Raw genomic sequence first — 12,871 nt, 5'->3', positions numbered from 1 at the left:
AGTAGTGCTTATTTTTTTTTTTTTTTTTTTTTTTGTTCTTTTTTTCGGAGCTGGGGACCGAACCCAGGGCCTTGTGCTTCCTAGGTAAGCGCTCTACCACTGAGCTAAATCCCCAGCCCCGTAGTGCTTATTTTTTAACGATGGAATGGATGCTCGGGTTTTTGGTAAGTCAGTGTGGTGCACAGTGATAAGGAGGGAGGACTCTAGTATTGACCCAAATTATTTTAATCAAAGGATTCCAGGTATGTCAGCCATATTTTGATATGTAGAATTATCATGTGGGGGTCTTAATTTAGAAGACTTCAGATATTACCAAACATAAAATACCACAGAAAATAAAAGGACTTGAGGACTAAATATTTTTTGAGATATGGGCTATAGGTTTGTAAACATTCAGTTTTAATTAATAAAAGACATTTTCACTGCTTCAACTGTGAATTGGCCTGGAACTTTTCTTCTGGGATTAATAAGAAGTCCTCAAAAGGATGAGGTTGGTATAAAAAACAAACAAAAACAGATGTCTAGCTAGAGAATATAAAACTGAATGTTGTAAACTGAATTTATTTACTTTGTAGTGGGAAGAGGGAGACCTGTGTGCTATGGGACACATGTGCAGGCCACATAAGCTGTTCTCTGGGAGTCAGTTCTCCTTCCACCGTGTGAGTCTGAAGAATTGCACTCTGGTTACCAGGTTTTTTTTTTTTTTTTTTTTTTTTTTTTTCTTTTCTTTTTTTAGGAGCTGGGGACCAAACCCAGGGCCTTGCGCTTCTGACACTTTTATCCACTGAGCTATCTTGCTGCTTCCACCTTTTTTACTTAATGTTTCAAATGAAATATTCTTTTTTTTTTTTTGAGCCAAAATTTTATTTATTCATTTTTTGCATTTGAAGTACTCCTCGATGACATCCTTGGCCTGAGATTCTTTGCCATAGTCCTTAACCACTACGCAACTGCAACCAACCACTTTCCGTGGTTTCTCCTCTCGATGGATTTTACAGAGGCCTACCCATTCCCCTAGTTTCTTGTTGTCATCAACCTTTATCAGGTTGATCTGGTGCTCAGCACAGAGTGCCTCCACCAGCTTGACATACATGGGCTCATCACAGTCGGATGCAAGCACACAGAGATGGGCTTGGCGCTTGTCTAAGGCTTTGGCAGCTTTGCGTATGCCACGTGCTAAGCCATCGTGGATGATGGCGGTCTTCAGCACCTCTTGTAGAGCAGTGTTGGAGTCCATTACACCTCTAGCAGCTATGCCTTCCTCAGCCACGGCGGTGGATTACGGGTGACGCCGAATCTTGAACGCACCTGAGCTTCCGCCTCTGCGGAACTTGGCGGTGGCAGGGGAAAAGCCTAATGAAATATTCTTTCTTTTTAAAAATGTTTTATTTTTGAGATTATAATATAGTTATATTTACACTTCCCTCCAAACCCTCTCATACACTCCTTGCTCTTTCAAATTCTTCGCCTTTTTTTCATTTAAATGCATATATGTATGTGTATATATATACACACACACAGAGAGAGAGAGAGAGAGAGAGAGAGAGAGAGAGAGAGAGATTCTTAAATACAGCCTACCCAGTCTATATAATGTTACTTGTATGTATGTTTTCAGGACTGATCATTTGGCATTAGATAACCAGTTTGTGTGCTCTTTCCTGACAAACATTTCTCCTATTTTTAGGTATTCCTTTAGTTATTTGTAGTGTTTTGTTTTGTTTTTTGTGGTGTTGAGGCCTCGTGGACTTTCTAAATGAAATAATTTCTTTAGAATAATAACTGAACTATCAGTCAATAAAAAATTAGAGTAGTTGATGGGATTGGAGTTAATGAGCAGTTTTTCCGATGTGAATGCTAGGAACCAAACTTGGGACCTATGAAAGAAAGCAGTAATCATTCTTACTTACTGAGCCATTTCTCTTCAATTCTAGCTTGATGGTTTTCCCTTTCTCCCCTTCCTCCCCTTCGTCCCCTTCCTTCCCCTCCCTTCTCCTCTCCTCCACCCTGATTTTTGAGACAGGGTCTCATTAACAGCCTAGGCTGGTCTCAAATTCATAATCCTATCTCCGACTCCCATAGTTCTAGGGTTACAGGCAGTTAATACCACTGCTGATCCTATGCGGCCTTTTCCTTAAAGACATATTTGAGGTTAACTGTCAGCTCACAAGTATATTTGTTTGATTTTGTTTCTCCATCCCTTTTGCTTGATATGATGATATAGGGGGGAAAGAGGACCTTTTAGTCCCTTCAGTTAGGTGTCCTGGGTCACCAGAACTTTGGATAGCCTTAGTTTCCTCTAGCATCAGTGTTGAGGACACAGAGACCCAGCTCATGATATCATCCTTAGCAGAGTTTCCCTAAGCTTTTAAAGGACCTTGACTCAGGTTCAATGAGCACTCCAGAATTCTAAGAATGTCAAGCCTAGCTGATATAAGCAGAATTGAAGAGTTTATTGTTATTTCTTTAAAATTGTGTGTGTTTGTGCACATGCATGCACATGCACAAATGTCACTGTGTGCATGTAGAGGTCAGAGAACAAAATTTGTGGTGTTAGTTCTGCTTTTATGTGTGTTTCAGGGAATGGTTCTGGTTTATATGGCAAGTGTCTTAACTACTCACCTATCCTGCTGGCCCTAAAGATAGTTTTACAGAGATGGAAGCATGAGTGTCAAGAGAAAAATAAATGTTCCACCGAGAGCATGGGTGTGGGTTTCTCTAAGAGAGAGTCACAGAAAGTAAGACATCCCCAGATAGAGAAATGGGCTTCTCAAGAGAGAGTCACAATTGTCTCAGCATTAGCCCTATATACCCATTTGGTAGCTTGAAAGTTACCATCTCAGAAAATTGCTAGAAAACCTTAGTGGTGTTTGTTTTCCCTTGGGAAGTCAGATTATAGGATGGCTCTGGAAATGCCTTGGGCCCAATTATAATCTGATAAAGTAAAACTAGAAGCTACTAGGGTTGCACAAAGAGTTTAGTACACATCCTTTCCCTATAAATGGGGTTTCTGGTGAGATTCCTAGAAACTTCTATGCTTAAAGCTAGAAAGCAAGTGATAAGGGCCTTAAGTACTTGTTAAATTTTCTGAAATTCTTTCTTCTTTGCTAGCAGGAGCCTGGATTTCTGGGTAAGGATATGCAGTCCCTTAGCTCCCAAGATTTTTCCTGTACTGTTTCAGAACCGGAGACATTTTCTTTCCAGTGTCCCATTTGTTTGCAGAGAGAGCAGGGAATCTTTGGTCCCTTTCCTGCAAAGGGATGTTTTATTTTCCGGTGTCCTTTTTATTTACATATATGGATTTGCAGGTGCTTGGCTGAGTTATAGCTCTGGCTAGGACCTTCCTGACACTTTCCTATTATTTTTTTCATAGTTGGCATTCCCAGAGTGACACAGAGTTCATAGCAGCAGTTAGCAATTCAGCCATTAGTTTATTTCTGTGGTCCTTTGGCTTCTTTTATCCTATCCCCATTATTTATGATTCTCAGACTCCTATGTGCCTATTTGTTAGCCTTCAGGACCTGTTTAAAGCTTCTATAGTATCTGTTGCAAAGAAATACTTGTCTAGGAAGTCCCTTCCTTCTGGTGATTCAAGGCTAGCAGTTGTGTACTTTTTAAGGGCCTCAAGAAACAATCCAGGGAAGAGGACAGAAGCAGTCTAAATAGAGCCAGGGTTAGGAATTAGAGAAGATAGGCTGAATGAAGAGTCTCTGGGAACTGGGAAGTGAGTTAGAGGATCTTTATAAGAAAAACCAAAGGTAAGAGAAGTCACCCCTGCTCTTTCTCACAAGACTTCCATTGCCTATGTGGTAAAGGCATAGAAAAACAAGTTACAGAATGAGAATGAATGATAAAATAAGAAGCTGAAGAAAGTACACTGTTTTAAAGTACACTGTTGTAGTCTGGCTACTTGGGTGACTGAGATGGGAGAATCACTTGACTTGAGTTCAAGACTAGTCTGGGTAACATGCCCATACTCCCTTCTTTCTTTGCTTCTTGTTTCTCAGAGTTAGCTTTTTATAGTTTTGTTTTTATTTTAGATAAGATCTTGCTATTTGATCAGACTGGCTTTGAACTCTGTCCTCCTAATATAACCTCAGTATCTTTTAAGAGGCTGAAAATGAAATAGTGATGTGATAGTACAATGAAAAATTGATCTAATATGAAATAAAAATGCACTGAAATCAAATACTAAGTGATTGGTATTCCCATCTTCTTCAGTCACCTAGCCTCAGTTACTTTGACCTGTGCCTTGAATAATTTCTGGAAAGTTCATACTCTGGAAGATAACCAATAATACAATAATTGTGTCATCATGAATAATGAACCCTAGAGAGCGGGTGAGGTGACTTTGTGGATAAAGAAGCAGCACAGCTTTTGATTGGAGAGTTGAAATAAATTATAAAAAGATGTGACAGAGAGCTTGGATTTTTGGTTTTTTTATAAACATTACGTTAAAAAATTTTACTTTCATTGTTGTTGGAGCTTGGATATATGTATTAGAGGTGAGTGGAAAACTTGTCCAAGTCAGTTTTCTCCATATATCGTTTGGGTCCTTGGAATCTGAAACATGTTATCAATTATGTAGTGAAGAGTGCCTTTACCTAACTAAGCCATGTCACCAGCCCAGTGAAATAATGTTTTTGCTGGTCTTACAGTAAAAGTTTAGAGAGCAGGCAAGATTCTGACGAGGAAGAAGTCCAAAGAGGATGTGGAAAAACTTGCTTGCTTATGAAGGGGACTGTTGTATTAAACTGATTATTATGACTCATTCAGATGTAGAGGGTTGCTTCTGTATGAGGAAAGACGAATCTCTCTAGGAATTGGGTTCCTTGGAAGTGACGGCTAGAAGACTCTTCTTAGTAAATTCTTTAGTATGATCATATTCCCCCTACATAACCTCTCCAGGCTATTTTCTAGTTTTTTTTTTTTTTTAAATGAGTTAGTGTAGGTTATACTATGTAGCCCAGGCTAATCCTCCTAAGTGCTAAGTACCATCATGCCCATTTTAGCTTTGTTTTTTTGTTTTTTGTTTGTTTGTCTTAGTGTATGTACATGCATGCCTGCATGGGCGTGTTTAGACCAGAGGATAGCTTACATTTTTCAGGAGTTCTCTCCTTCCACCATGGATTGAGGTGTACTAGGAATTGAACTTAGGACATCTGGTTTATGGGTAAATGCCTTTACCTGCTGAGTCATCTCTCTGGCCCTTAGCCTTGTTTGGATATTGTGGAAGGAATAATGAATAGGAGCGATGGCTTTCTGCTTATCCTTGTAGAGTTTTTGTTGTTGTACTGTTCAAATTTGATTTGGACATGGTTTTGTTTGTTTTGTGTTTTGGAGGGAAACAGCCTCTTCTAACCTCAAAAATCTTTGAATGCTAAGATTATAGGCATACCATCACTATGTCTAGCTTGGCCTATTTCATATTCTTTGTGTGTGTCCATGTATAGCCACCCACCTGCCCCAATCTATATTTCAGACTCACTTGTATTTTCATTTATGCTCACCTCACCCTTATATCTGGAGCAGACTCTCTGACACAGTGCCTTTTGTATTTTTGCCTTCCTTAAGCCCTATGGTTTGATTAGTAATGATAGTTTTAAAACAGCAATAAGCAAGAATGTGTTATAGTAACAAAAGATTGTGATATTGGAGAAAAGGGAGCTGAGAGAAAGCAATGGAAAATGAGAAACAGTAAAGATAAGTCCTACATGCACACATGTGTGAATTTCTACACATAAAGTCTTATAGAGAAAGAAAGTTGAGAGGAGTTTATTTCAGAGAGAGAGAGAGAGAGAGAGAGAGATTTTTCCTAAAATATAACACTTGAAAATTTTATTTAAAAAATGTAATTAGAGTAGGCATTGATGGTGCATATATGTAATTTCAACATTTGGGAGACTGAGGAAGGCCTACAAGTTCAAAGTCATCTGTGGGATATATATCAGATCCTCTCAGAAAAGTAAAAAGAAAAGGTTGTTTAAGCAGATTAATAACACTGATCAAGCAACAGGATATGATTTTACACTCACCAAATTGACAAAGTTGATGTGTTGTAGATAACTACCACATGTGCTCTTGAGCATGTGTAACGGTGGTAACCTTTAGACATTAGGAAATGTCTAGACTGCTTAGGCTACTATGATGAAACTTAGATGGCATTAGTTTATAAATAATAGAAAAGATTTCATAGTTTAGGTAACTGGGGAGTTCTAGGTTAAGTTGCCATGTCTGGTCAGTACTTATTGTGCCTCACAGAACTTGTATCTTGTTCTTGTTGCATCCTCACATAGAGGAAGAGGGTGAAGAGATTAATTTCTTCCCTATTCCCTGTCCCCTTTATGAAGTCACTACCTAAAGGTTCTACCTCCTAATATCTTTGAGCTAAGATTTTAATGTGAATTATTTAGACCATAGCAGAAGCACAGAAGAGCAGAAAAGAAGTTGCTTTGGTTTTTATCAAAGTATCATTTTCTTAAAGTGGCATTATATATGTAAGTAATAGATTCTATGATATAGTGCAAGATCTAGTAGCTATGATCATTTCCAAGCAGTGATTAATCAGAGTGGCATTTTGGGGTATCTATAATTATTTGTTATTTGATTAAGTCCATCAGTGATAAAAATCGCAGGTAATACAGAATACAGTTAGATGTTTACATTCATAAATAAGAAATGATAAGTTTTAATTCAACGTTAATCAAAATTAACATTTGTGCAAGTCTATAAACATTTAAAAATATTTAGATTTATTTTATGTATGTGAATGAGAGTGTACATGCCTGATGCCAGAGGAGGTCAGAAGAATGTGCATTAGATTAGGTGGTACTGGAATTATAGATGGTTGTGTACTATTATACTGGTGCTTGGAACTGAACCTGGGGCCTCTGCAAAACCAACAACTCCTTTTAACTGAGCAGTCATCTGTCTAGTTCTGTAAGTTTGCAAATGAAGCTTGTGAATCCTATGAGAAAGTATCCAAGCTGGGTGGCACATGCCTTTAATCCTAGTACTCAGGAAGCGGAAGCAGGTACATCTCTTAAGTCCAAGGTCATCCTGGACTACTTAGTTCTAGAACAGCCAGGCTTATGTAAAGATATCCTGTCTAAACAAAACAAAAGCCCTAGTGTTCTATAGTAGTTACACATACAAGCCCCAAAATATGAACAGTCCAACCTCATTCGTGGTATTGGAGAAGCAACAAATGAATAAGTGTCTAAAGATTCCTTAGTAAGTAATATATAGATTGTAATATGTTCATTTTTTTCAGAATGTAAAAAACAATGATTCTTTTTATTTCATTATGTATTTTATTAGCACTGTCATTCATGGAATATATAAAGTTCACAATGCCATCCTCATATAATACAGAGCTTCAACATCATAAAGCAGTAAGAAATGAACAGAGGCATTGAAATACATTTACTGTGGATTGAGTCAAATAATGAATAGATTTGAAGTTGAAGACAAACTTTGGTGTTCTCTCAAGAAGATAAAATAATGTCAATATAATAATAGAATATCTTGTTCCACAAAAATACTAGCAATAATTACATAGATGTTTTGATTTTTGGCTCATGTCAAATTAACATTGCTATAACATTGATCATTCTACCTGAAACATAATTGCATTCATAGCTTATTTTCCAAAAAACTCTTTAGTGAATTTTTTGTACAAAATATTTACTAATTCATATCATGTGTATGGATAAGTGGTGTGATATTTATAATAGTTCTCAAAATGGAAGGTTGGTGAAAGTTTTGTATAGTCTTCATATTTGAGTGATTTTTTTTCTTTTCTTTTTTTAATTTAATAATTTATAATCATTTTTTATCCCCCCCCTCAGTCCACCCTCTTGACTGTTCCATATCCCATATCTCCTTCCTCCATCTTTACAAGGATGTCTCCAATCCCCCAACCCCCTACCCCCCACTCCACCAGACCTCCCCACTGCCTGGGGCTTCCAGTCTCTTGAGGGTTAGGTATATCGTCTCTGAGTCCAAAATGGCAGTCCTCTGATGTGTGTGTGTGTGTGTGTGTGTGTGTGTGTGTGTGTGTGCGTGTGCGTGTGTGTGTGTCTCCTCATATCAGCTGGTGTATGCTGCCTAGTTGGTGGCTCAGTGTCTTGGGAGATCTTGGGGTTCCAGGTTAATTGAGACTGCTGGTCCCTCCTACATGATTCTTTTTTTTTTTTTTAAGAATTATTTATTTATTTCATGTATGTGAGTACACTGCAGCTGTCTTCAGACACAGCAGAAGAGGGCATCGGATCCCATTACAGATAGCTGTGAGCCACCATGTGGTCGCTAGGAATTGAACTCAGGACCTCTGGAAGAGCAGCCAGTGCTCTTAACCGCTGAGCCATCTCTCCAGCCCCATGATTCTTATATACCTAAATTTAGGATACTGTTCATTCAAGGGAAAGAAGTAGGAAGGAGTATTCACTCTAGTTATATAAAGGACTTTAAATTAGATGTTTAATATTAAAAAACACTTGGTTTTGCTAAAATATTGAATCACGTTTAGTTTTGCTGGAAATACTACATTAAAATATCCACACTGAGGTTACTAAAGATAGTTTCCATTTTAATAAGCAAAACAATCTAGACATTGTGTATATGGACTTTGTTAAACTATAAAACCAAATTTGATCCTTTTAATATTCTTCATCTCATAGGAAGTAAATTAGCACCTGTAACGGCACAAAGAACTTTAAAACACATGATGAAAACATACTTACTAGATTGCTTGACTATGATAATAATTTTGTTAGATTATACAGCATATTCATAGAAAGTTCTAATTAGTGCAAAGATAGAACCATATTCATTTAATTTAACCTTTTTTTAGACATTTTTTCTGTGTAGCCCTGATTATTAAGTCTTTGCTTTCAAAAACCGATGATTATTCTGTGACATTAATTGCCTGATTCTAACAATTATTGATTTATTTTGGAAGTGACAAGTTCACTATATCATACAAAATGAGATTATATTTTAGACATTGATATTACTAAATAATTTTAAGCATTACTTTATAATCCAATTTTCTTAAACATATAGTAGTCTGTTCTCTTTAGACATACAAATGACTGTTATTGGTGTTACTGTTTCATTTTAATGCTATTTATCATTAATGTATAATTAGCACATTTTATTGTTTAGACACGTTTTGAATTTAAGTCTTAGTGCCTCACTGAGGCTACCTGAGTGATTGCAACCGTATGAGTGGCCTATTGAGCATCTTAGTGCAGCTGTGTGACTTGTGTCTTACCATTTTAAATCACGTTGTTTTGTTTTTTTCCCTTTTAGGATCGAAAGTTAACAAAATCTGAAAGGCAGAGATTCAAAGAAGAAGCTGAAATGCTAAAGGGTCTTCAACATCCTAACATTGTTCGATTCTATGATTCCTGGGAATCCACAGTAAAAGGGAAAAAATGCATTGTTTTAGTGACTGAACTAATGACATCTGGAACACTTAAAACGTAAGTCAATCAATATTTTTCCAGATAATCTCTTGTTTTAGATCTACTTTTTGTTTAGCCTATTATGACAGAAATAATCCTTTCAACCTTTGATACAATGTGTTTTTCCTACCCACAAAATCGTCTTGTATATATTATTTTGAATACAGTGATTATTTATTGGTAACTGTTGGAATGAGTTTGTTGTGAATAAACCTAGTTAATTTTAAGTCACATTGATTGGTATTTCTAAAATTGAGCAGTTTCGGGCAGGAGAGATGGCTCAGCCGTTAAAGGCTAGGCTCACAACCAAAAATATAAAAAAATCGAGCAGTTTCGGGATTAAAAATCAATGTCAAGGTTGCCCTCTAGTGGTTAAAATCAGATTAACAGGTAGTTGTGAACCACTAGACATGGATACTGAAAGTTGAACTCAGGTCCTCTGCAAGTACTTTTAACTGCCCAGTCATCTCTCCATCTCGCTCGATGATGAAGATGGTAAGGATGAGGATAAGGATAGAAGAAGAAGAAGAAGAAGGAGGAGGAGGAAGAGGAGGAGGAAGAGGAGGAGGAGGAGGAGGAGGAGGAGGAGGAAGAAGGGGGAAGAAGGGGGAAGAAGGGGGAAGAAGGGAGAAGAAGGAGGAAGAAGAAGGAAGAAGAAGAAGAAGAAGAAGAAGAAGATGATGATGATGATGATGATGATGATGATATTCAGACTCCTTTTTATTCATATACCTGCTTCTTCTACTAGACTTTACTTTGTCTCACAGTGTCTGAAACTTGATAAATACTTTAGTGGTTTAAAGAGAGTTGTGTGGTAGTTGTGTATCTATCTACAACTTGAAATTCTTTTCATTAATACAGATACTTAGTTGCTTGTCAGCAGTCTGTAAGGCCTATGTAATAGCAGAGTACAGTGGCTTTACTTGTGTCTTGCTTGCTTTTTTTTTTTAAAGCCATGATATATGGAGCTAGAGCAAAAGCTTAGTGGTTAAGAGCACTTGTTCCTTTGCAGAGGACCCATGTTTAATTCCCAGCACTCACATGGTAGTTCACAAACATCTGTAATTCCCATGCCAGGGGATCTGACACCTTCTGGCTTCTGTGGACCCCGAGCTTGCATGTGGTGCACACATGGATACACAAGCAAAAACATTGATGAATCTACTAAGGTTTTCTTTTTTTTTTTCTTTTTTCTTTTTTTTTTTCTTTCTTTTTTTTGGAGCTGGGGACCGAACCCAGGGCCTTGCGCTTGCTAGGCAAGTGCTCTACCACTGAGCTAAATCCCCAACCCCCTACTAAGGTTTTCATGATCTATTTTTTATTCATTTGTAAATGTACATATCTGTGAGAGTATACCATATGTATGGAAATCTTTGCGGAGGTGGGTGAGAAGAGGGTGATAGATCCCTTAGAGCTGAAGTTACAGGCTGTAGTGGGCTGGGTGCTAGGAACCAAGATTACACAAAGAATCTCTGTCTTCGGGGGGGGGGGTTGGGGATGTGTCTGCTGCCATGTCTTTGCTCCACCATCATGGACTCTTAAGTCTCTGAAACTATAAGCCCAAATATATATTGATATATTGATATATTGCTTTGGTGATGGTATTTTGTTATGGTAACAGAAAAGTAACTAGACAGATGATTTCACAGTTAAACAATGAACCCTCTAAACTATGAAGACACACAACCAGAAATTAATACTGGAGCAGTTAAAGATACTTTGGGCAGTTCTGAAAGTAATATATATTAAGTGTTTATGGAAAGATTAAAACGAGCATGCGAACAGTTATATAAGGAGGATTGAGAATAAATAGTAGAAGACATAAAGAAGAAATGGGACTCTATCCCGAAAATGACAGGCACAATTAAACAAAATCTGCCTAAGAGCAAATCATTAAAACGTCATAAGAGTCTGCTCCTGGTATACTCCTGGTATATATCTCAGTATTCAGGAGGCAGAGACAGGCAGGTCTCCAGTTTGTTCTATCTAATGGATTCCAGGGCATCCAGGGACACTTAGACTGACTCCCAAAGGGGGAAAATCATTCTTTGACTATTTCATATTTGAATATTGTATATCTGATTACTCTTTCATCCTTCCAATATCTTCTCAATTCCTGACACTCCTCCTCCACCTCCTCACAAGTCTTTTCCCCACATTCATGCTGTTTTTGTTTTGTTTTGTTTTGTTTTGTTTTGTTTTGTTTTGTTTTGTTTTGTTTTGTGACTCATTGAGTTTAACCCATGTGAATGTGAGTTTGGAATTGTCTGTTGGAGCCTGGTGGGCTCACTAGTGGGTACAGAATTGAAGAAAGTTACTTCTTCCCCTTAATCAGTAACCAGTAGTTCAGTTGGGTGGGATGGGGGTAGTGGTGTATGTAGGATCCTGTGAAGCTCTGTTCCCCTATTCATGATTGACTGTTGGCTGGCCCAATTTTTTTTTTTTTTTCTTTTCTTTTTTTCGGAGCTGGGGACCGAACCCAGGGCCTTGTACTTGCGAGGCAAGCGCTCTACCACTGAGCTAAATCCCCAACCCCTGGCTGGCCCAATCTTATACAGGTGATTTTTGGAATAGTGGAATCATTCCTGGAAAATAGCATTCTATAGTTATTTTTTGTTGGGTGTTGTTTATTTTTTGTTTTTTGAGACAAGGTTCTTTGTGTAGCCCTGGCTGTTCTGGAACTCACTTTGTAGACTAGGCTGACCTCAAACTCAGAGATCTACTTGTTTCTGCCTCTTGAGTGCTGCGATTAAAGGTGTGTGCTACTACTGCCGGACTAACCTATAGTTCTTTTTTTTTTTTTTTTTTTTTTGGTTCTTTTTTTCGGAGCTGGGGACCGAACCCAGGGCCTTGCGCTTCCTAGGTAAGCGCTCTACCACTGAGCTAAATCCCCAGCCCCTAACCTATAGTTCTTATCCCTATCTTTGGATCATATAGTTTTCTGTCCTAATTCCACAAGTTCCCTAAGACTTAGAAAAGTTGTTACAAGGTTTTGTTCAAAGTTAAATACTCAGCTCTCACCTATCCTCACCAGCCCGAGCAACTATCGGTCTCTGCATTTACTTTCACTACATTCATTGCAAAGAGAACCTTCTCTAATTAAGGCGAAGGAAAGCATTTGTCTATGTGTATAAACTTAAACATTTAGAAGATGGTGTGCTCACCAACAGTACTGAGTTCTTATCAGTGAAGTGGTTCTCAACCTGTGGGCTGTGACCCCTACAAGGGTCAAATATCAGCTATTTACATTACAATTCATAGCAGTAGCAAAATTAAAGTTATGAAGTGGCAATGAAATAATTTTATGGTTGCAGTCACCACAACATGATGGAACTGTACTAAAGGATTACAGCATTAGGAAGGTTGAGAAAGAACCAGCTTTTAGATCCTAAAACGTCCCAGCC

The 12,871-nt window shown here is 37.8% G+C and overlaps 1 protein-coding gene and 1 pseudogene across 51 annotated transcripts in view; one reads left to right on the top strand and one right to left on the bottom strand.

Annotated features, from left to right (window-relative positions):
- Positions 1-12,871, top strand: part of Wnk1 (WNK lysine deficient protein kinase 1) — a 126,394-nt gene that overhangs the window by 33,897 nt on the left and 79,626 nt on the right. For all 51 annotated transcript variants that reach the window (XM_087655628.1, XM_087655625.1, XM_087655623.1 and 48 more), the window contains 1 exon segment: positions 9,313-9,485. In XM_087655628.1, coding sequence (XP_087511754.1) covers positions 9,313-9,485 — 173 coding nt within the window.
- Positions 872-1,264, bottom strand: Rps12l11 (ribosomal protein S12 like 11; annotated as a pseudogene).

Source organism: Rattus norvegicus, chromosome 4, assembly GCF_021556685.1.
Source record: "Rattus norvegicus strain SHRSP/BbbUtx chromosome 4, alternate assembly SHRSP_T2T, whole genome shotgun sequence".
Classification (NCBI taxonomy): Eukaryota; Metazoa; Chordata; class Mammalia; order Rodentia; family Muridae; genus Rattus; species Rattus norvegicus.
This window is presented reverse-complemented; position numbering and strand designations above follow the sequence as displayed.